Below are 23,719 nucleotides of genomic sequence, written 5' to 3'. Positions count from 1 at the left end.
ACAAACCCTGGAAATTCTCTACTCCCAAATATACACACTTTAAGTAGTTTTTGTAAGAAAAATGAGAGGAAAATACCAATTATTCCTTTATTGAGGAAGTAGCCTATGTATCAATCTGATTTTTCACAACACACCTCAGTCCACTAGCTAGAAATAAATAAGTATTGCTTTGTTTCTCTGATGTCAGAAGCAGCTGTTTTGAAAAATATTTTTGGTAATTTATAAGGTAAAATGTTAGCTCAGCTCATTCTAGTGATTTACAATCTTTTAATTTCATTTTGTTATGAGGCTTTTATAAACCTGACTTTGAAAATGCAACATGTGTGTTTAAGAGAATCTTTTGTCTCATAAACGGAAATGATCCAGGAAATGCGTATTTCAAGGGAAGGGCAGTGAAATCTTGGTTCTGGGCAGGGCAGATGAGAACAGAGTAGCACTGCTTGGCCATTAGGAATAAGGTCTATCTTGGGGCCCCCTGGACCTGGGATAGGTACCCATTTCTGGGTCATCTGCTGCAAAAAAAATGAGGCAGGGTTGATATTATCTTAAACGTTAGACAACCAGGGTCCATGGCTTTGCCAAAAATCAGGTTTTTTGACTTTGGAGTGCAATGTCCATTTTTGTAGCTCAGATCTCCAAGAAAACTCCACAACAATGAAGACAGTTTGATGTCAGGACTTGTTTTCAGGAAAGGCTCCGATAAAAGCTTTCACACTGGATGTGAATGACTGAGAAAGCTCAAATAGCTTTTTTTTTTTTTTAAAGTAGTAAACTGAGTGTTTTGTAGCTCATAACTGTTAGAAAATGAGAACTCTTGCGAGTGAAGCTGTGCCATCAACAGGAAAAGCCTGTTTATTATTATAATTTAACTGACAGAGTTTTTGACATTCACTTAAATTTACCTAGTAAGTTAGGCTAACCTAGTAGTTGGGTTAAGAAGTACTTGAAGACCACACTGCAAAACGGGGAACTTCAATGGACTTCTTTAAACTCTCGACCTCAGAGTAAGGAAACCAACCAACCGATGATGATAACTTGAGGCACAAAAAGCTATAGGATCCATACCAGATTCCGAGTTATCGATCGCCGCTTTGGAGGCCAATTAACACCAGCCTTGTGGGAGGCGGGTGGTAGCCGGGCGCACAAGGCAAGAGTTCTCTGTCGCTGGTCACATGTTAACGGCGTACTTTCTGGCACCTGCGGCCAGGATCCCCGGCCCCCTGGCTCCCCAGACCCCGCGGCACCCCTGCCCCTCGCTCGGGTCACTGCGCCCCCCGCCCCACCCCTGCCCTCGCTCCGGTCACTGCGCCCCCCGCCCCACCCCCGCCCACGCTCCGGTCACTGCGCCCCCCGCCCCACCCCTGCCCTCGCTCCGGTCACTGCGCCCCCCGCCCCACCCCTGCCCACGCTCCGGTCACTGCGCCCCCCGCCCCACCCCTGCCCTCGCTCGGGTCACTGCGCCCCCCACCCGCTCGCGGCCCAGGCCGGGTCCCGCCGCCGGGACAAAGGAGCCGGAGCCCTGGAGGGGCCGTCGGGGCGGGCCGGCCGCAGCCGCCCTCGCGGTCGGGAGAGCTCAGCCTGCGAGTTGGCGGGAAGCACCTGCCGCCCGCGACAGTCGGCCCGGACTCGGCACCGCGCGAACTGACGGACTCCTGGGCAGGTAGCGATTATCTTTCTCCGGAGCGCGCGGGGCACGGCTGGGCGGGGCGGGGGCGCAGGGGCGGGGCGGGGGCGCGGCGCCTGGGCCGCCCAGATACGGCGGGCGGCGGGCGGCGGGCGGATGGAGCCCTCGGCCCGGCTCCGCGCCTGCCCCGCCCCCGCAGCCGCGCCACGCGCACGGCCAATGGGCGGCGCCGGGGACGATTCAAAAGGCCGGGCGGCCAATGGGAGCGCGGGGCGGGCTCGCCGGGGGCGGGGCGGGCGGGGGCGCGCTCGGGCGCGCGGGTGCGGGTGCGGGTGCGCGCGGGGCGGGCGGCGTCGTGCGCGCGGAGCGGCGGGCGGGTGCTGCTGGGCGGGTGCTGCTGGGCGGGTGCTGCTGGGCGGGTGTCCCGGAGCCGTTCGCGTCCCGCCGGAGCCCGGCGCAGGTGAGCGTCCCCGCGCCCGCCGCCCAGCGCCGAGCGGCCTCCGGGGGCGGGGGCGGGAGGCGGGAGGCGGGAGGCGGGGGCGGGGGGTGGGGGGCGGCGGGGGCGGGGACGCGCGGCCTGGGCTTTCCCGCGGGGGTCGGCGGGGCCGCGGCGGAAGTGGAGCGGAGGTGGGGATCGCCGGCGCCTCCCTCCATTTTGGGCGCGCGGCGGCGGCGTCGGCGGGAGGGCGGCGGGGGCGCCTGGAGCCTGCGTGCGGCCGCGGCGGGCCGGGCGGGGACGCGGGGGGAGGGGAGGGGTGCCCGGCCGGGGCCGGGGGAGGGGCGCGCGGGGCGGGGGCCGGGCCGGGGCCGGGCCGGGGCCGGGGCGGGGGATGCTCTGACGTCCGCGCTCGCCGTCTCCCGGCCCGCGGCTCTCACGCTCCGAACGCGGGTAGCGCGGCGGGCTGCGCGTGCTCGACCCTGTGTTTTCAGCGTCTTAAGGATCTTTACAAAGTCCTCGTCGCGACACCGTCCCACGGTCTCAAGGGGCCCCTCTACGGCCTGAGGTCCTTGGCGGCTGCGCGCACCTGCCGCACTAGCCCGCGCCGCGTGCCCCGTGCCCCGTGTGCTGGCGGCGGGAGGACGGGCCCTGCGGCGGGGCAGGAAGACGCCGGGTGTGGACAGAGCACGGGCAGCTGCTCCAGCCGGTTTCCGAGAGCTGCCCGGGGAGGAGGGAGAAGAGTGAGCCTCCGGGGAGCGGGCCTCACCTTGGGGTGTTTGCATTACCTAGGGGGTTCGGGCAGCTTCCCCGGCCTGACGGCGGCCGGGGCTGTGGTGTTACCCTGGCCTCCTGCAGGGGGCAGGGGGCAGGGGACAGGGGGCAAGGCCAGGGTATGCCTAGTGGGCCGACCTTGGGCCCAGGTGTGCAAGGGAGGCAGTCAGACTTCTCCAAGTTCCCCTTTCTGCCCTATCTGGACTGGTTTGGAAAAGTGAGGGAAAGATGACCACAGACCGTGTAACACTGTGGTCTCTGATCAGCAGTGCTCTGTGGTGTTGATAAACAGTAACATATTGGAGCCCAAGTGGGTCAGGATTCCAGGGCTGACTGAGAAGTTAGCAAGCATGGGGCTTCACAGCCACAAGCCTGAGAAGGTGGTATTCAGTAAACACATTTTTTCTTTCCACCCTTGACTGAAACATCCCTTCTAAGAGAAGCTTGTCTGTGTGTCTGCCCCTCATTAGAAGGATGTGTGATGGCAGTGAAGCTCGAGTGTCCAGACCTGGCCCATTTACTCCCGCAGGAGATCCTGTTAGGTGGCCCCGCTGTCACAATATGGGAGGATCTTGGGCAAAGTGGAGGTGCACATGATGCTGTGGTTTCATCTTTTGGGGTATTTGTTGATACCATAGTGGTCTCCTAAGGAAAGTGCCGGCTTGGGTTTTCTTTCTTGGCCACCATGTGAAACATCACTATGAAGTCCCAGTTCTTTATCTTTTTAAAAAATTAAGCATAGTGACCTAACAGATATTCACCAGGTATCTTAATTTCTGTAACCCAAAATATTTATTTAATTAAGATTTTATTTATTTATTCATGAGAGACACAGAGAGAGGCAGAGACATAGGCAGAGAGAAGCAGGCTCCCTGCAGGGGGAGCCCGATGCAGGACTCTCCCAGGACTCCAGGATCACGCAGTGAGCCAAAGGCAGATGCTCAACCACAAGGCTACCCAGGCACCCTAACCTAAAAGATTTACTTGAGTAATAGAAAGATGCCAATAAATCAGTGTTCAGAAAGGTGCAGTATCTGTTCCGAGGCCTTTTTAAAAGTTCTGAGGGACTGGATTTCAGATGTGTGGAGAGTTGTTTGAAACTTGAATGGCATCTTCATGTAGTCAGATATAGTTGTCTTCTTTAAACCCTGGTTGACCAGCATCAGAGAATCAGTACCAGTAACAGTGGTTTGATTTTAGGGGGTCCAGGGAGGAGGAGGGGCAAGAGAGAAGAGGGCACATTTCCTTCCTCTTTCTTAGTACTTGGAGGTTCTCGGACCTGAATGTTGAAACAGACAAGGTTTGCTGTTGTCACCTTCCTTTTTGTGCTCCTTCTCTGTGTCCCCAGGCATCCACTGCCTCCACTGGCGAGGTGCCCCTCCGGTGCCTCCTCAGCTAGGTGTGAGTCAGCCCCAATGCCTCTGGCTCCTCTCACCCTCGCCTACACCCCTTCATTAGCCTACGATGATGCTATCTCAGGTGGGTGCGGGCAGGGCCCCTTCTACACTGGTGGGTAATGGATGGACACCCTCTAATCACTGGCTGAGTGGCTGTGTTTGCTTTCATCTCCCAGCCTCCCTACTATCTCTAAACAAGTGCAGTTTGTGAAGTATTTTCTCAGGCAATTAACAGTGAAGAAATGTGCTTATGAAAGGTTTCCCCCTGGAGGGGTGGGGTAATGCAGCTTTGTCCTTTCTTAACTCCAGAGCTTCTGGGGGGGCCCACACGGCAGGCGTTGTACAGTCGGCGGCTCTGGACAGGAGAAGAGTGAGGAGGAATGCTTAGTGCCCAGACGGCCAATCAGGTTGTTGAGCTGGCGACAGGAAGGTCATTGGGGGAGCATTTCTCTGCAGGACTGTCTGCTGCTTAGACGAGGCCAGCCGCTGGTTCAGCTGCCGGTGCAGAGAGTTGGAGGCACTCGGTGTTGTCACGTGGAAGTGGGAATCTGTAACTCTGTGGACGGGGAAACCGTGCGGCCTGAGAGCTGGAAGCGCCCAGCAACCAGTTGATATTGGAGGAGGGTGGCCAGCAGGCCCCCTGTAAGTGGCAATTCCTGCGGATCATGCGTGGTTTCTCAGAGTGTGGTGGAAAGGCGGCTCTGGGGGCCGTGTGCAAAAGAATGTTAAAATGAGGGTGGGTGTCTGCTGCAGCCCTGAGAGCTGCACCAGGATGAAGGCCGGGTACCCGCAGACTTGTTTGGTAGAATTTGTATTTTAGCTGTAAGACTTAAAAACTTTATTTAAGCACCCCCAGTTTGCTCTTCATTATGAGTTTGGAATTATTTTTCTCCTTGTTGGTGGGTTGTAGTAACGTTAATTGTATATCCTTGATTTTCCCAGATGGTTGGTTTCTTATTAGAGTTTATTTGAAGTAAGCTCTACGCCCAATGTGAGGCTTGAACTCACAACCCAGAGATGAGGAGTTGCACGCTCTACCATCTGAGCCCGCCAAGCGCCCCCATATGCGAATTTATAAATGAAAAAATGGACCTAATTGTTGACTGTGTCTTGTTGAACAGCAAGATGTCTGGTCACTTGGGTGATAGATTTTGCAGAGTGCAAACCACCTGGTGCCTTTATGTCCTGCTGCATTTTCATATCACTGGCAGGCGACATGGTGGCAACATCATCCTGTGTAAAGTGACCCCAGAAGGTTTATGTCCTGGCAGAAAGAACAGCCTCTGTGTATCCCAACCCTTGCCATTTCCTGCTGCTAATTTTTATGTCCTTGAAAAAAACAGTTAACAGCTTTACACTATATTCTCACCTTTGGACAAAGGGGTTGGACGTCCCCTTCTCCCCCTACCCCTGCCCAGAGGTGTTTCTGGTCCAAAAATGTTGGCCAGTTGGAAAGTTGTTTTAGTGTTTATTCTGTGAAAAAAGACACATGTAAGTGCGTATGCAGCAACTCCTTGTTTTTTCTTTTCAACCAGACTGAGTCCTGAAGATGCCGAGTAGGAAATTCGCTGATGGCGAGGTGGTGAGAGGTCGGTGGCCGGGGAGTTCGCTTTACTACGAAGTGGAAATTCTGAGCCATGACAGCCAGTCGCAGCTCTACACCGTACAGTACAAAGATGGCACTGAGCTTGAGCTGAAGGAGAATGATATCAAGGTCGGTGCCCCTGTGGTCAGCCAGTCTGCTCAGAGGAAGGGGACATAACCAATGGGGGGCTTGTTGGCATAGAGCAGTCGCCTCTGGCTCTGTTTGGAGGCGCTGGGATAAATGCCTTTGGTGAGGGAAGTTTGGTGGGTGGTGTTGGCGCACACTGGGGTGGGGCGGAACTGGGTCTCAGGGAGACACCTTTGTGGGCACTGAGGCCAGATGGGGAAGCCCTGGGTGATGGAGGTCACACTCTGGCCAAAGGCTTGGGGTGGGGGTGAGGACCAGCCAAGGGTTCAATGGGAGCAGAACTGGAGGGGTTTGGGCTTCATCCCGATCACGGAGGATTTAATCAGGAGAGTGACAATTAGATTTAGGTCTGGCCTGGAGCTTCTTGGCCTCTCAGTGGGGCTTGGGCTTTAAATGATCTGATCCATGGTGTAGAAGTGCTTATGTAAAATACCATAAAAATAACTTACTAGACACATGGAAAAGGATGTACAAAGTAAAAGCCCTAACTTTGTACCCTTTGATTCAGTAGGCATGAAATTACTTTGTCGAAATGCTCTAAACATTTCTAAAAGTCCAACCTCAATTTCATTTTTTGTTGTGGATCAGTAAGAAACAGTTCTTGAACCCACAGCCTGAACCACAGTTTAAGTACTCTAGCCGGGGTTGGCAAAGTTTTTGAACAAAGAGGTAGATAGTAAATATCTTAGGCGTTATGGGCCCTGTGGTTTCTGCAGTGTGAGAGCAGCTCCAGGCAGTCTGGAAGTGAATGGATGTGGCTATGTTCTAATAAAACTATTTATGAACACTGCAACCAGAATTTCAAGTAATTCTCATGTGTCACAAAGTTTCATGTTTCTTTTGCTTTTGTTTGCAATCATTTACAAAATGTGAAGCCATTCTTAGCTCCCTGGCCACACAGAATCGGGTGGGAAAGAAGAGGGCAGTGCGAAGCGCTATGAAGTAATCCAGCCTTGCAGATTTTATGCGCCTTCAGATTGTACCTGGGGGGGGGGGGGGGTTGGGTTTCTTGTTACTGCATGCTGTTTATGTGTCCCCTCATCTCGGTTTGACTCAGTCTGTGGTAGCTGTTTTCCCTGTATGTACTCTCAGGAAAGCACATGGCTGGTTTGTTTGGGCACATCCATGAGGAGGGTCAGGAGTGGACAGGCCACACGTGTCCTGTGGGAGGTGGGCCACTATCCGGCAGGCCCTTGGAGGCCTCAATGCCCAGGGCAGTGGTGGAGTCCGTACTGGCCACACCTTTATGCCCTCATCTTATTCAGGTCTGTTCTATGCTAAAGCTCTGCCTTTTTGTCCCTCTCTAGCCTTTAACTTCTTTCAGACAAAGGAAAAGTGGCTCAACTTCCAGTTCTCCCTCCAGACGCCGAGGGAGTAGGTCCAGATCGCGCTCCCGATCCCCGGGTCGACCACCGAGAAGTTCCCGCCGATCTGCCTCCGCTTCGCACCAGGCCGACATGAAGGAAATGAGGAAGGAGGTGCTTGAAGTGAAGCTGACCCCGTTGGTGCTGGTGCGTGGTCCTGGGCCGGTGGAGGGGCCTTTCCCCTTATTCAGGGTTCCCTCCAAAAGTGCCTCCTGCTTTCTCACACTGTTTGCAGTGAGTCGAATAAAGGGCCCAGGAAACAGTGCATCTGGGTGATGACTTTGGAGGATGATATAAACAAATGGAAGAATAGAAGTATAATGCTCTTAATAGCAGGGGGGGAAAAATGCTGTTATGAGGGTGCTGTTTAATATCATGGTTTTTAAAAAAGCAGTGTTTAAATTTGACATAGAGGTATATTGTAGGTAGACCTGAAAAAGTTTTATAGTTTATAGAAGTTTGTGTATAAAATAGGGAAACATCATCACACTTGACCACTTGCCCTATTCCAAGACGATAACTTTAGGGGAATCATTGTCCAAGTTGAAGCTTAGAGACATCCATGTACAGAACCTGTAGGTCCTTGCACTGGATATCTTAGATTGTACATAGGCCAGATGGAAATGATTTTGAGGAAAAAGGATAGAATACAGATGATCTTTTATTTTGTTCACTTAATATTATCTCTTTTCTGGGAAAGTGCACACAGATTTTTAATAACCCTAAAAAACTGGCTTTGTGTACATACTGTTTTATAGTCAGATTTTTAAATTTTAAAATATTGGGAATAACCTGTATTATATTTTTGTACATGGTTTGCTATATGTTCTTGTTCGGCTATACTGTAAATCATACAGATGTGACCTGATTGTTAACATCAGCTTCCTTATCGATGATAGGCATTTAGATTTTTCTCTAAATTTTCACTGTTGTGAAATTTTCCTTAAGATGAATTCTTAGGAATGGCACTGCTAGGTCAGATGGTAGAGCAGATTTGTGGCCAAATTGCTTCAAGAAGGTTTATGCCAACATCACTGGTGTGTGAATGCCTATTTCATTTTCTCATCCTGAGATTTATAATAATATATATATATATTTTGTCAATCTGATTGGCAGAGATTGTAAGCTCAGCGCTCTACCTTGTGTTTTGATGATGGCTGGTGAGCTCGAGCATTCCATGTAAGCGGTTTTCACAGCCAGTCAGGTGACTCAGGTTAGGGAACAGGCTGCATGCTACTCCCTGTCATTTCTTCGTGTTTAGCATGTAGTGACCATTCTGTGTGTACAGTGTGACCTTAGAGTCCTGGTGCCTCAGGAACACTGGCTGTGTTCCTCACCAGCAGCGCCCTGGGCACTGCATGCCCACCCTGGAGTTGAGGACGGTGTGTTGTGTGGGAAGGACCTGTGCTGCATGTAGCTTTGATGGTCACATGGCTGCCTGAGCGTGACCTTTTGCAGTCGCTGGCCTCCCTGCATGAGCATCCTGGCAGTTTGCAGCCGCATAGTTTGGGGCTGGCTGACCAGCTGTGGTACTGGGCCACCTTGTTGCTGTGGACTCTATGCTGGCTGCTGGAAGTGGAGTGTGGTGTTTACGCGGCTCCGTTGGCTGCTGAGTACTCACTGGCGCTTGGGTAGATTTAAGTGTACGTTGAATGTTTACACTGCTTAGCTTGACCCTGATCTGAGCTGGAACCTGATACCATCTCACTGTGGCCCTCTCTCTGCCAGCCCGCCTCCCAAGGACACTTTTAACTTGCTTTCCTCCTGTTGGCTTATTAGCGTTGTAATTTGTCAGTGATGGAGAAAGGAGCAAAGTGACAGATTTCAGCCAAGCATTGCCTGGAAAATCTTTGCAAACTAACAGATTTGCACCATTCGGTCCGATGAGGAATCCTCTCCACTGCCTGATAGGATGCAGGTTTGAGGAAGGAGACCCAGGCAGAGGGAGCTGAGGGCCCTGTAGAAAGCAGGCAGTGGGAATCTAGCAAGGAGGCAGGTGATCTGTGGGTCACTGGTGGCGCTCCCTAAGTACCTGCTATGGCTCAGTGACATCGTAACACTCAGTCTCATTATGTTTAAAAGATGAAAGATCTTGTGTAGAAATCTGTGCTGTGAAATCCAATCTTTTAGAGACTGAGAAATTCTAATCTATTCCTTTCCCTTTTTAACAGAAGTATGTTGAAATTCTTTAGAATCAAAGCTGTCTTTGTTTTGTTGCTTGATTTCTAATAGCAAATTTTTGCCATCTTGGTCTTTTTAATAAGGTCCAATTCTTATGTTTACAATGGTTTGTGTTCTTCAACGTAGAAGCCTTTTGGGAACAGCATCAGCAGATACAATGGAGAGCCCGAGCGCACAGAGAGGGATGGCATGCTTCACAGAAATGCTGAGGTACGGGGTGTCCCTTCTCATCTCTTTGTTAGTGTGACTTTCCCTCAAGGATCACACTGTACACCATAGTATTTTCTTACTATCTTTTCTAAAATTCTGTCCTTAAATTGAGACTGACTATAATTTAGCAAATTCTTGTTAGTAAATGGCTATATTTAGATGCTGAATTAGGGAATGTGGCAGCATTAATGATAACTATTGACTATAAATGTTTAGTATTTTCTGTTTCTTAATTAGGAAAAATTCCATTTGTCGGAAGAAATTAGGTCCATGTCTACACAGTATAGCCTTCGTCCAAGAAGAGAGGAGATCAAATTAAAAGACATAGATTCTAAGGAAGAAAACATTGTTCCAACAAAAGGATCTACATTACTGAAAACCTCTGAAGTGCTGGGCACACAGCCCAAGAGCCTGGAGTTTGGTGGAGTCCCTGGTAGGTGGGGGTGGGGGGCTTGGTGTAGCGGGGTGTAGCGGGGTGTAGCGGGGCAGCGGGGCAGTGACTGGTGGCATGGAACCTGGAGAGGAGCCTTCCCGTCAGAAGGAGCAGCAGGTCCAGAGTCCTGGGGTGGGAACATCTTTGAGGACATCCTGGAGTTGACAGGGGGCCCATATAGCTGTACTTAAAACTTGCAGCAACCCATTAATAGGTTTTGAACAAAGAAATGCAGACAAGTGGTAAAAGGAAGGTTGTGTGGGAGGTGTATGGATAGGGTGGTGGACAGGTAGGGACAGGAAGATGGACTCATCAGGCCCAAGAGGACAGAGCTTGACCGCAGCAAAAGCCCCTGGGTCACAGGATGGGGTCAGCATGTCTGCCCAACCCGCTGGACAGGTTGGTGTGAGCATCCAGGATCAGAAGTGTTTAAAGGCTTAGTGTTATTAAGAGGGTAGTAATTTGAAAGTGATGAGATTTTACGTAAAGGAAAATACTAGTCAAAAAAAATACTTTTAGACAACTGGTTCAAAACTCTGCCTGGCTTCGTTGCTTTGTATTTTGGAAGTTATAACTGTGGGCCAGCTGGGCTGTGAATGGTGGTGTCCAGCATCAGGTGTCCCACGAACATCATGCGGTCCTAATTGCTAGAAACGTAGGGAAAGAAAGTGTGCTTTTTTACGATTAGGCTGGTAAGTTTTAGATTTTCTGATCTTTAGTTTGCTGGAATCTCAATATGTTTGTTCCTACGGTGGTTGGATGTGAAGTGTGTCAGAGCCTGGTTTGCCAGGTGGGGTTTGGCTGTTGGGCACTGACTCAGCTGACCTGCTGTCTGAGGACCCATGGGGCAAGCAGGGCAGGGTGGACTTGGGGATGGTGCGGCCCTGGGTGGCAGATGGTCAGCCAGCCTTCTGTTCTGCCTTAAAACAGTGAAAACACGAGGTAGTCTGCACTGAACCTCAAGCCTTGAATGGTCACTGCTTGTTTGCAGGTGTGTTTCTCATCATGCTTGGCCTGCCCCCCTTCCTCTTCCTGTTGCTATTGCTGTGCAAAGAGGAGGAGCCCAGTCTCCTGAATTTCCCGCCTCCTATGCCAGCTTTGTCTGAGTTGTGGGACACCAGAGCGTTTGCAATCTACTTCTTCTGGTTTTCCCTTCAGGCTCTGTTCTACATATTGCCAATTGGGAAGGTAAGTGTCTGCTGGGGGGCACCTGCTGTGGGGACCCCGCCCCACCCACCCTGGGGCTTCCAGAAGGAAGTTGACAGTAGTTTTGAGGTCGGAAGCCGTCCATGGTAGGAAGTAGCAGGGCTGCCTCATTTGCGAAGCCACTGCTCTTGTCTGTTGTGACACTCGTGCTTCTGAAAGTCTGAATGGTATGAACCCCCGATGAGGCGGGGTGGTCCTGCGTCACTTCCCAAACCAAATAGGAAAGACCTTCTTCCCCTCAGTGTTATTTCAGATGCCAGATCAGGATTTTAAACTAGTCTGTAGCTTTGGTTTTTCTTACTTTCTTTTTTTCTTTTTTTTTCAATATAGTAAGTTTCCGATTCTCATCTTTCTAAAAAAAAATGTGTTGTGAGGAGCATTTTAAGTTCTTTTCAGACTCACGTGGTGTCTTAAATTGCTGAGTGTAGTTGCTTTCTTTTTTTTTCCTAGAATGCTCAGGTATATTTAAAGGAATGTGGGCTTCCCTGAGCAATAAGTAGTTCATTTAAAGATCTTATTCTTAGGGCTCTGCAAGTTTACAGTCTGTGAACTAGAGGATCTTGTTACTGCTGCGGCGAGCACCCATAGAGGAGGTTGGGGCTGCAGACCTTCCATACTTCAGGGTCTCCCCATAACTTTATTGGTTCTAGAGATGATTTTTGGGATGTGAACTCTCAGGCGTTTTTAGGGTAAAGCTATACAGTAAAAATGCACATTCAGATTGACTTAGGTAAGCTTACTTCAAACTAGATAATATTTAAAAAGAAAAGCAGTTTTGATGGTTAAAGATTTTATATATACATGTACGTGTATATTTTCACACATTTATAGACCACAGGCCAGTGTGGTGTTAGATTGGTACCGGATAGGATCATAGATCACCTGAAGTCAGCAGGCGGGATGCTGCTGACCTGTGATCCCAGCCGGGTGTGACCCTTCCCCTGGATCCCCTTTCATAGCCGATGAAAGGGAAGAGGGTCTAGCCCAAGACAAATGACACCGTGTTAGTGCTTTGTATTCAAAGTGAATCACACCGTTTCTGAATAGTGGACTTTTTAATTCATCCAGTGGGAGACGTGTGTTTCTTAAGTGCTTGTGTGGGTGTGACGTGTGTGACTACTGAGCAGATGGAGCAGCACATGGAATGGTTGAGTGACAGGGTGAGCGTGCATGTTTGCATGGAAGAGCGGGTGAGTCTGTGAGGACGGGTCAGTCAGTGGCGGGCCTGAGGACAGGGACCCCTGCTGTGTGGGACGGAAGCCTGGTAGCCTGCCTCGGGAGCAGCAGGAAGTCCCTGGAGACTCTGGAGCTCAGGGTGGACAAGACAGAGGCTCCTCCGTGCGTATGGTTGGCGGTGGCACCTGGGGGGCGGGGTGTGGGGATCATCCCACAGCCTCATGCCTGAGCAGCTGCTGTGGGGTTTGGCCGCGCCACTAAACTCTTTGGACCTGTGACCACCTTTGCTACTGAAAGGTGGTCTTCCTTCTAGGGCCAGGATGGATGTGATGGTGGAGTGTGGTGCTATTTAAAATTTTAAATTTAAAAAACCCTTTTTTTTCCCCCTTTTAAGGTTGTGGAAGGAATGCCTCTTGCTGATGGAAGAAGACTCAAGTATAGATTGAATGGTGATTTTTCTTTTTTAAACACTCAAATTGATGATGGCTTAGAGCCCTTGAGCGCTCTGCTCTCTGGCGTATCAAAGCTGGTTGCTGCCAGTGGGGACAGGCCGCTGGCTCCCCAGCCCACAGTGCCTGGTGTGGTGACAGCCCCTCGGGCGCCTCTGCCACCACCGAGTTTGATGTTCCTAGAGGTGTTTATTGCTGACTGAAGTAACTGTACTTGTCTGTGTATTTATCCTCCTGGGTCATCCTGGGTCACTGCCAGACCCGGCAAGTCCCATTCTGGAGCACGCCATCCTCCTTCAGCTGTGGCCACAGTGCTTCTGCCTGGAAAGCTGTCCCCGAAGTGCGATGGAGCTGCTTCATCCCTGTCACATCTCTATTCAGAGAAGCCCTTGGGTCCCTTTCTCTTTTATATTTTACTTTATGTTTTCTTTTTTTTTTAATATTTATTTGAGAGAGAGAGAAAACACTAGTGGGGGAGCGGCAGAGGGAGAAGCAGACTCCTTCCTGAGCAGGGGGCGTGACGTGGGGCCCCATCTCAGGACCCCGAGATCATGACCTGAGCCAAAGGCAGACGCTTCACCGACTAAGCTCCCAGGCACCCATGGTTTTAGTTCTTAATTTTATCTTAAATCCAGTGTAGTGAACATACTGTGTCATATTAGTTTCAGGTGTCCAGTGGAGTGATTCCACATGTCCCTACGTCACCCTGTGCTCATCATTTGTCTCCCTTCTCCTGTTTGTTTGGTGATGCCTTCCCAACATCTGGGGATGGGGAAGTGGGGACCCTGTCTTGTTCCCCGTGGGACCCTCGGTGGTGGGATGGTGACTGGCCTGCAGGAGGTGTCCATGACTGGGCACCAGTGGGTGAGGCCGAGTGTGGTCCGAACCTTCAGGTACCCCCATGGTGGGATGATGTGCTGAGTGAGGATGGGGGTCCCCCCGTGCCATGCAAAGACTTTGATCAAGTGCAGCTCACTTGCTTTTAGGAACTAGGTGTATGTTATGGCTATCCCTCAGTGATTTTCCACTTCAGCATGATTGAGTAGATTTCTGTTCCTGGGAATTATGTTATAAATTTAATTCTTGGCTATTTTTAATCCTGTCACTTACCTTTCTAACCCTGGGTACATTTTTCTATGACTTACCTAGCACCTACTCAATCTGAAGTTATTATCCTGGGTTCTAGAAGGTCAGGCAAAGATATTTTAGATGCATCCTGTGCCCAGTGTGTAAAATATGGAGACTTGCTCACTGCTGACCCGTGTGTCTGCTTCATGCTCACTTGCTGCTACTGTCAGGTATTTTATTTATTTTAGTTTTACCACATCTGTTGCTGCTAGAACCAGAGAACCAGCTTCAGAATCTCTAACACTCTGCCCCCTTGGTAGGCCCAGGCTAGGGAGGGTGAGGGGGTTATTTTTGCCTTCGGGCCTGTTGATCTTTGTGTCAGAGGCTCTCCCTTGGCATGGATTTCCTTCTTTCCTAAGGGATCTTGTTTTCACTCCCCTTTCACTACCAGCCACGGTGTCTGGGTGGCAGCCGTGGACTAGTTGCTCAGTCCTTCTCTCTCACTGGTTCCAGCGTTAGGTTTCTCTTCAGGAGGTTTCTCCCTTATGAGTCAAGGAGAGCCCTAGATACTACGGGCTGTGGGGCTGGAAGCTGCTTTTTCTGTTGTTCTTTGTCTTTAATATTCATAAAGCTTATAAGAGTTAAATGAATGTTGTAAAAAGTTAAAGAAAAAGTTTAAATACCTAAAAGTTAGTTTTTGGACTAAACCTGGTATGTGGAGAATATGGATTTAAATTATAAACCACAGCTGACCCTTTTGCTTTTTAAGAGCTTCATCTGTAGAATTCTTACGTAAATAATAGCTACCTCTTTTCTGTGTTTGTTAGTCCAAATGTAACTTGCTGACTTAGAGCACTGCTCTCGTAGATGCTTGTTCCTGGAAGTGGAACTGCTGCTTTAGCTCAGAGACAGGGCTGCCGGTGAGCTGAGGGGGGCTGGCGGGGGCAGGGGTTCCCTGGGGGCCCACAGGCCCCACCCAATGGCCTCTCCTCTTACCTGTGTTCTGGGGGATACAATATAACCAGGATCTTCTGAAACCATTACCGATAAGGTATTTTCAAGTGAAAATAGTTACAAGTTTTAAAAAAGATTTATTTTTTTAAAAGATTTATTTATTTAGAGAGGTGGAGGGAGGGGCAGAAGGAGAGAATCTCAAGCTGACTGCACTTGGCAAGGCACCCCTCAGGGAGCTCGATCCCATGACCCTGAGATCACGACCTGAGCCAAAACGAAGAGTCTGATACCTGAGTGTGCCCCCGAGGTGCCCCTAATTACATTTTTTTAACTGTTAAGATTGCCCCAAAGACTTTATAGGTATGTTTGGCATAGTTCTGTTCATGGTTTGGCCTGAGGGTTAGGATTAGGTAAATTTTGAGAACCTTCTCAGCTTTTTAATAGTGAATTTCTATGTACTTTTCAGCTCTCTCTTCACTAAAAGCACATGATGATTGTTCCTAATAAAAAAGAATAGCTCAAGTATGTTAAAATACTTGAAACACTGAGAGCCAGGGGACCCGTGTTGAAAGGTCAGGCACAGGACGCCGCTTGGCTGCTGATCCTGAGTCATGCAAGTGAGCGTTGAAAAGATGATGCTGCAGCCTTTTCTCAGGATAGAGACCTGGGAACCCAGGCTAACGGTTCTCTTCTGCCCTTTCTTGAAGGGTTCTACGCCTTCCTGTTGACCTGCGTGGCCGTTGGGGCGGCTCTGTGCCGGGGTGTGGAGCTGCACTACGTGTACCGCCACTTCTTGCCGCTGGCGCTGGCCGCTGCCACCTTCGCCATGGCCCTGAGCACCTACCTGGCCGTGAGGGCTGCATGGGCACCCCCGGCCGCCCTGGCCCCCGCCAGCTCTGGTGAGCAGCGCAGCCCGCCCTGCCCTCTCCAGCCCTGCGGGATGGAGAACCCACAGGAAAGAAAAGACACAATAAGGGAAAAAATAGAGTATTTTTCTTCTTCTTTCCTATTCAATTCTCTTCTTTTCTCAGTCACTTGACAGGTAAGACCTCTTACTTTAGTGACTTGAGTACAGTCACCAACGTTTTACTATCATCAGCATCACAAGTTAGGATAGTCTCCTTTCAGGCCCAAATGGTAAACAGCCTTAAAAAAAAGAAGACAAGTCACGGATATTACAAATTGATTGATTCTGACCTGAAGTGTTCAAACATTTTGTAAAATGAGCTTGCTTATTTTAGAAAATTTTGAGTCTACATTTAAAAAAAGCTCCGGGTCCCCTAAAAGCAGATCTGGCCATAAAGGCCCTGGCTGCTTCTGGAAGGGGAACGCATCTTCTTGCCACCCGGAGCTCACAGTCCGTCCTGCCCACCCACGCAGCCGCCTGCCAGACCCTGAGCGGCTGGACTGGGACCTGGGCGGCATGCAGCAGTGCTCTTTGTAAGCTTCACAACTGCTGTATTGTTTGGATAAGGACTTTTCCCTTTCCAGGAAATGCCATCTATGACTTCTTCATTGGCCGTGAACTAAATCCTCGGATTGGTACTTTTGATCTCAAATACTTTTGTGAACTGCGCCCTGGATTGATTGGATGGGTACGTATGTCTTCTTCTCTTTAAAATTTCTATTCAGGACTACATGGTCGTCTTGCATTTAGAAAAAACTGTAGATAATTTCGATTAAGCTGCAAGTTTTTAGGAATAATTTTGTTTTTAGGAATAATTATAGCTTTCTGCAGATCTGTATTTGGAGTATTTTGTCCCTGTAAATAGAGGCTGTGGGGTTCAGATACCCTCTTGTTGTAGGTTATAAAAAACTAAGAGTTTGTTTTGATTTTATCAGTTGTTTATGTAGGGATGTGTTATTTGTGTAGGTGAATTCATGTATGAAAAAATGTATTTTCCTCATCTTTAAAAAGAAAAGAAAATGAATTTTGACTTAATTTTAGACCCGTGGGGGAAATAATTGGCATCTGCACCTCGCTGGTTCCCCGAGTGAGCATCCTGCAGGCCAGCGGATTACCGTCGTTACAGTATCATCAGCTAAATCCACAGACTGTGTTTGGGTTTCCTGTTTTTCCACTGTTGCCCTGTCTCTATCCCGGGACCCTTGCTCCACAGACCCCTGGTCCCTGGGGTTGTGACCCGGCTTTGCCTCTCGGAGGCTTTCCCGGCTTATGTGGCCTTGCCGTTTGCAGAGTGCTGGGCCTGTGCTGTGTAGGGGCTGCTGTCTTCTCATGACTGCATGAGTGATGATGCTTTTTTGACAAGAGTACTGCAGAGGTGACCACGTGTCCTTCCTGTAGCATCACATCTGGGTTCATGGTCTCCCCCCTTCATCTTGGCTCTGCAGGTTGCTGCGTGGTAAGGTGGCATCTGCAGCTTTCTCAGCAGTGAAGTGACGGTGACTGTCTCCTGCCATGGTAGCTAAGGCTCTGGGGAGGCACTTCGAGATGGTACCTGCCCCTTTTCTTTTAGGTGGTTGTGAACTTGGTGATGCTTTTGGCTGAGATGAAGCTACAGCATCGAGCTGCTCCATCCTTAGCGATGATTTTGGTTAACAGTTTCCAGCTCTTGTACGTGGTGGACGCTCTCTGGAATGAGGTAATTCATTTTAGGAGCCTTGGCCTCCTGCCCGGGGTTGGAGGGGGCACCCCTCTCAGGCTGTTGCTGAGGAGCAGGTTGGGTGTCCGTCCACGCGGCACCTTGAGCCAACACATGCAAGTGGGAATTTCCATGTGTGTCAGCTGCTCCCTAGTGTGCGATACTTAAGATCTGTAGATTGTGGCTCTGCAGATGTGGCCAGTTGATATAAATCAGTCTCAATTTCTTAATCAATGTATCCATCCACCTTCATTTGATGCAGTGTCACTGGATTAGGATAATACTTTTTGGATTGTCAGGAGGCAGCCAGTTCTTACATCCTGGGGCCCACTGTTGGTGTTGCAAAACACAACCGCTGTGACTAAATGGGTAGAAAGAGGGATCCCTGGGTGGCGCAGCGGTTTGGCGCCTGCCTTTGGCCCAGGGCGCAATCCTGGAGACCCGGGATCGAATCCCACGTCGGGCTCCCGGTGCATGGAGCCTGCTTCTCCCTCTGCCTGTGTCTCTGCCTCTCTCTCTCTCTCTCTGTGTGTGTGACTATCATAAATAAATAAAAAAAAAAAAAATAAATAAAAAAAAAATAAAAAAAAAATAAATGGGTAGAAAGAAGTCATGATAATGGAGGAAACCAGTATAAGTCAGGCCAAGTTCCTAACATGTGGCTTTCCTCATGCTGAGAAGCCATCTGTGTTTTCTGCTCCTTGAGGATCATGTATTCCTTGGGCCCATCTTAGACTCATTTTACCAGTTTCCTGGTGTCCTTGTAATCTGTGCCTCTGGTTCCAACTTGAGTTTTCTCTCGGTTTGCAAAAACAACTGGCAGCTGACATTCTCTCGTCCCAGAGCAAGTTTGCGTGATGGTGTGTTGGTGGCTGGTGTCTGAAGGGGCTTCTGCAGGCCCTGTGGTGGGGTCACCAGCGCATCGCCCCTGGCCTGCGCCAGGCTGGCTGCAGAGAGCACTGTCAGAGCCACTGGAAAGCCTGATGCTGGTCTTTCAGGAATCTTCCTTGTCTTTGGGAGGGCAGGGCCAGTTTGTGGCCAGTGGGCCTCAGTTACAAGAATCCGGGTCACGGTTCCTCTCAAGTCCTGCCTCCTGCTCAGCCCTGGGCCCTGCTCTCTGAGTGCCTGGGGAGATGTGCTTTGGAAAGAAAACCTTGATCCTAAAAGCAACTTGGTCTTCTGGGCACATGGCCTTCCTGCTGTTGGAGTCATGGAGGCCAAACGATGCTTCCCTGTTGCTTCATCACCTCAGAGGCTTTTCTAAAAAACTTTCTTTCTGGTAGCTTTTCAGTGATTAGTAATTCTAGTTTTTCCTCTTGGCTGCTTTCTGATGTGCAGTGCTGGACGTTGATGTTCTGGAACTTTTGACACATCTTCTGTTGAGTGGAGTGACGGCTGCTGGGAAGGCGGGTCCTTATGGGGGGGGTGCAGGGGTGCAGTCGGGGGGCGGGGGTGGGCCGTGTGTTGTCAGTACCACAGCCTTCTGGAGGAAAGGGCTCCAGTTAAGGAATTCCTGTGGCATCTGGCTGCTGTGGGGCGCCCGCTGGAGGCTGACCCACCTTCTCACTGGGTCAGGAGGGGAGGGAGAAGAGTCATTAAACACAAAGTGCACTTTCCTGGGAGTGTCTGCGAGGCTGTAGGCAGGTGCAGCATCCGAGACCCCCCTCAAACACTTTTGGTTGGGGTCTTCTCCCATAGCTCGGTATGAATTTGACTAGAAACCCATGCTTTATTTGTAAACCTGAAGTCTGGAAGCTTTCATTCCACGAAGGTCTTTAACGATGGCTTTTCCCGCTCTTTCCCACAGGAAGCATTGTTGACAACCATGGACATCACCCACGATGGGTTTGGATTCATGCTGGCTTTTGGAGACCTAGTGTGGGTTCCGTTTATCTACAGCTTTCAAGCCTTTTATCTCGTCAACCATCCAAATGAAGTGTCTTGGCCCATGGCTTCCCTGATCATCGCTCTGAAACGTGAGTATTGTCTTCAGTGTCTATGTATGGAGCGTTGTTGCTGAGTCTGTCGTGTTCTGGCATCTACATGTTGTTCTAACACGCCCTTTCATGCGGCCACAGTTAGCTCAGGTTTGAAGTGGCTTGTGATTGGTGAGTGATACAGAAAAATTCTGGTCTCTCAGAGAGAATGATGCTTCATCCGTTGGTGGCTTTCCCTTTGCTGTCCCTGCTGGGCACCTGAAAGGCAGGAAGGTTGGTCCTGTGTGCTAGCCCTGCCTGGGCTCTGACTCCGTGTGTGGTGTGAGCGTACCAGTGGGGGGGATTTACAGCCCAAGTGAGGTGCTGAAGGTGGAGAGCATGGCTCTCTGGGGAATGCCAGGCGGTGTGGACTCACTAGAGGATAGGGTGTTTGATCTAAATTGTGAGGTGGTGGGGAATTGTGGGAAGAGGAGGGCAGAGGGGCAGCATGGGCAGGTGCGTACAGCATCAGCTTGGCTTTCCTTCTGTTACTCTGTTTATTAAATGCCTGCCCCAGAGGTAGGGTGGGGAAATCAGCGTGAGCTTCGAGGGTAGCGAGGTCTGCTATGCCAACCAGCACCCATGGCAGAAGAAGAAATTCAAGGCATTGGTTAAAGTTAAAATTAAGATTTAGTATCACCATGTGTGCGTGTCCCTCCGGGTGGTCTGTGCAAGTGGGGGGTACAGCTGTGGCTCAGCACGGGTGGAGGCCGGACTACCTGGTGGTTAATAGGCAGTGATATGTCAAAGCCCACAAGACATTTGAAATCTGAAATAAAGCAGTCAGCTTGTAGGCTTGCAGTGGGACTCGGCGAGTGTTATATGCAGGGCACCCTGGTGCTGCCTCCGAGCTGTAGTTTGTGATTCATGCAGCGTCCACGTTAACGACTCGTAGGTGCTACAGCATCAGATGACACCCCACATTCTTGAGTCTACAGGACGCCAGGCTTGATGTAATTACAGCCTGGTCTGTATTCGGTTTTATTTGTCGATGTAACTGTATTGGTTGGTTTTGCATTCCCCTGGTAGATGGTGAAATTTCAGGATAGTTCTCTTCTTTTGACATTGAGATTGATTTCTTAAGAACAATTCAAAACCTTTCAAAGTATTCTGTACTTTGGAAATTTCCTCAGAGCACAGAAATAATTGGAGTGAAATTAGAGATGCATTTAAGTATTAGGTTATATCTAAATTGTTAACATGAAATTTTATAAAAATTACAGTTTGTGGATATGTAATCTTCCGATGTGCAAATTCTCAGAAAAACGCATTCCGGAAAAATCCCACTGATCCGAAGCTTGCACGTAAGCATTGGTTTATATTTATGTTATCTGCATTACGTAGGTTTTATGTCTCTATTTGTGTAAAGGTCATTATAAATACATTTTTATTTTCCTCTAGATTTAAAAACCATCCATACTTCAACAGGGAAAAATCTTCTAGTTAGTGGATGGTGGGGCTTCGTTCGCCACCCCAATTACTTGGGTGATCTCATCATGGCCCTGGCGTGGTCCCTCCCCTGTGGTGAGCACTGCGGGGGGGGCATGGTGTGTGTGGTGTGGGGGTGACGGGCAGGGGCAGGGGGGTGCTTTGGAACAAAAGCATCTGGGAGCGCCCCTGGCGGAAGCAACTCCCACACCTGCAGCTTGTGCCTGATAGCTTTCTTTCTAAGCCGAGTCTAGGGTAGTGAGTTTAGAGCTTTGACTGGGGTTCAGAGATCCCGAAGGCTGGGGCAGAGGGGAGGACGGGCGTGGCATTTGCTGTCCCCCGGAGAGTCTGTGCTGCGGACACCACGTCTGCCATGTGCTGGGGGCAGGGTGCTTTCCCCATCACTGGAAAAAAGGAAGCAATCTCATGCTTCACTTTGAGAGGATTTGGGGGTCAGAGCAGGGAAAATACTGCGCTGGGATCATAAAAATACCTAATTCCTCTGCGGTGGCGACCCACAGGTTTTAAGCACGTCCTGCCATATTTTTACGTGATCTACTTCACCGTGCTGCTGGTGCACCGGGAAGCGCGTGATGAGCGCCACTGTCGGAAGAAGTACGGCCTGGCCTGGGAGAAGTACTGCCAGCGGGTGCCCTACCGCATCTTCCCCTACGTGTACTAGTCACTCCGGCCCCACGCAGCACTGGATGCTCCCGCAGCTCTGGCTTCCACCTGCAGAAACTAGGAAACATTCTAGAACCAATCTTCATTGTTGCACTGACAGGATCTTATTTTTCTTTTCGGGTCAGGACTATGGAGCCAAGTGGTCTTTTAACGTAGCCATGTTTATTATTATTAAATCACAACAACATAAGGAAAAATGTTAAGGTGTTAGAATTGGCTTTCTGGTGGGAAGAAAATCCCACCTTAAAAATCCTTAAAAATCTGCAAACAAAAGTCTTGTAATTGCACTGAAAAGAATACCATAGATGTCTGTGAGTTTGATGAATTTTCAAATTATGATTGTGTCGGTGTTACTGAAATGAAACCAGAAATCAGCTGTTACTTTTGAAGCACATTTCTGTCTTGTTACCTTCAGAGAAGACAATTTTTATCCATTTCCTTTTGAATTGAGTCATTTCCTAGTTCTGTGATTGGAAAGCACACAGAGGCCCTGCATGAACCACCCTCCATAAAGAGGGATCATTCGCAGCCACTGATGCAGGAGACCGCCAGGAGCAGTTTGCTTTCCCCCAGCTTCCAGAACTGCATTTGAAAATGTAAATACATAGCTTTTTATGTAATATATGGTGACTTCAGATTTTTCTGTACAGTATTTTGAATGTGAAATAATTGTCAGGACGAAATATCTCTTTAACAAAAACATTTGCAGTATTTTATATTAAGTTTTATGAAGTGATACATGTCAATTAAAAATCGCAAAACCATTAGAATTCATTTAACGTTGTATAAAAGATGCTGTTAAAACATAGGAAGGATATTTTCTTAATCCAAAGTTTGTGAATTTGGCTTCGCTACCTCAATTGCAGGTGTTCGTTTGCCTTTATAAACTGTTGCAGATAGAAAAAAATAGAATAAATATATATTTTTGCAGTAACATCACTATTTAAACATTTTTACACAGATTGGTATTTGAAAACTTGCCATTTCAGGCTAATATTTTTGTATGTTTTTGACTTTAAAAAAATAAAACCGTGGTTTTGCTACTGTTGGGATCATGCTATTCATACTGTATTTTGTACATTCCTTATAGTCACAAAACGCTACTCCCTGTAAAAGAGGGTGGTGTTTATTGTTAGGAGTCTGTTCATCTAAAAATAAGAGTTCAAAATCATTTCTCTATTTTAGTTTAATAGAGGTGTGTAGGGTAGCTTTAGCTATTAAATTCTAGTTGATACAGTCTCAGTATTAATTGTCCTAGAATGGAACAGTAGCAAACTCACTAAAATTTTATATTTCAATTGTTCTCAGTATCTTAAATATAGGGGAATCTAGAGTGTATACGTTTGGGTTTTTAATGATGCATTTTCCACACGCGACATTTACATGTGTCGACTGGTCCTGCTCAGCCACTGGAAGGTGTGTGATCACGAAGTTGGCTTGCTCTGGCATCCTACGTCCTGTGGTATTGAAATCTTGTTTTGGGGGAAGTTGTGTTTTCTTCACCCTGATGGAAGCAGGAGTTTTTTATTATGCTTTGCTCAGTGTCGGAAAGAGCGTGCCAGCGTGTTCTGTACTTGACTGAGGAAGCTGTAGGGGAGGAAGAAGGATTCAGTCTCCAGTAATGAAAAGAGAGCCCTTACCACCATAGAGCTGTCTTTCTGGATATCAGCTACGATTTTTGGTTCATTTTGTTTTTTGACGCATTTGACAAGTGTAATGCAGTTTTAAGTTGGAAATAAAAAAGATGTTCTTTGCATATGAGAGTCTCTTTGCCTGTGACTCTGGGGTCGTTGGTGCTAACACAGGAGCCTGGAGGTGACCACCTCCACACTCCTGTGCCATAGAGAGGGGAAGGCGATCCAAGAGACGACCTGGGTGCAGGGCCATGGCTCTTGGCATCAGGCTTGCAGAAGGCTGGAACTTGAAGGGCTTAGTTGAGGGTCCCGGGTCCCAGATGGTGGCCGGCTGTTTGTCCTTGTTTGAGAGAATAGAGAAACCACTCACATTCAGTCATACTTGCACGA

General features: G+C 49.1%; 1 protein-coding gene across 3 annotated transcripts; it reads left to right on the top strand.

The window, feature by feature from the left end:
• The first annotated feature begins 1,972 nt into the window (after positions 1-1,972).
• On the top strand, positions 1,973-23,451 carry LBR (lamin B receptor). 3 transcript variants are annotated; one of them, XM_077901283.1, is made up of 15 exons: positions 1,988-2,084; positions 4,688-4,873; positions 5,767-5,945; positions 7,271-7,474; positions 9,635-9,718; positions 9,956-10,151; positions 11,143-11,339; positions 12,928-12,982; positions 15,712-15,903; positions 16,496-16,599; positions 17,482-17,607; positions 19,415-19,583; positions 20,807-20,887; positions 20,985-21,107; positions 21,533-23,451. In XM_077901283.1, the coding sequence occupies exons 3-15, from the start codon at positions 5,781-5,783 to the stop codon at positions 21,691-21,693; spliced, it is 1,857 nt and encodes a 618-aa protein (XP_077757409.1). In that variant the 5' UTR covers positions 1,988-2,084; positions 4,688-4,873; positions 5,767-5,780; the 3' UTR covers positions 21,694-23,451. The 3 variants fall into 3 exon arrangements, with proteins under 3 accessions (XP_077757408.1, XP_077757409.1, XP_077757410.1); XM_077901284.1 differs by lacking the exon at positions 1,988-2,084 and adding an exon at positions 2,604-2,803; XM_077901282.1 differs by lacking the exon at positions 4,688-4,873 and having other exon boundaries at positions 1,973-2,084.
• The last annotated feature ends 268 nt before the right edge of the window (positions 23,452-23,719 follow it).

Source organism: Canis aureus, chromosome 6, assembly GCF_053574225.1.
Source record: "Canis aureus isolate CA01 chromosome 6, VMU_Caureus_v.1.0, whole genome shotgun sequence".
In the NCBI taxonomy this organism is placed as follows: domain Eukaryota; kingdom Metazoa; phylum Chordata; class Mammalia; order Carnivora; family Canidae; genus Canis; species Canis aureus.
This window is presented reverse-complemented; position numbering and strand designations above follow the sequence as displayed.

Coding starts and splice junctions, on each gene's coding strand:
- LBR (XM_077901282.1), top strand. CDS start 5,781: ATGCCGAGTAGGAAATTCGCTGATGGCGAGGTGGTGAGAGGTCGGTGG. Junction 7,475..9,634: donor AGCTGACCCCGTTGGTGCTG/GTGCGTGGTCCT, acceptor TCTTCAACGTAG/AAGCCTTTTGGGAACAGCAT. Junction 17,608..19,414: donor TGGACGCTCTCTGGAATGAG/GTAATTCATTTT, acceptor TCTTTCCCACAG/GAAGCATTGTTGACAACCAT.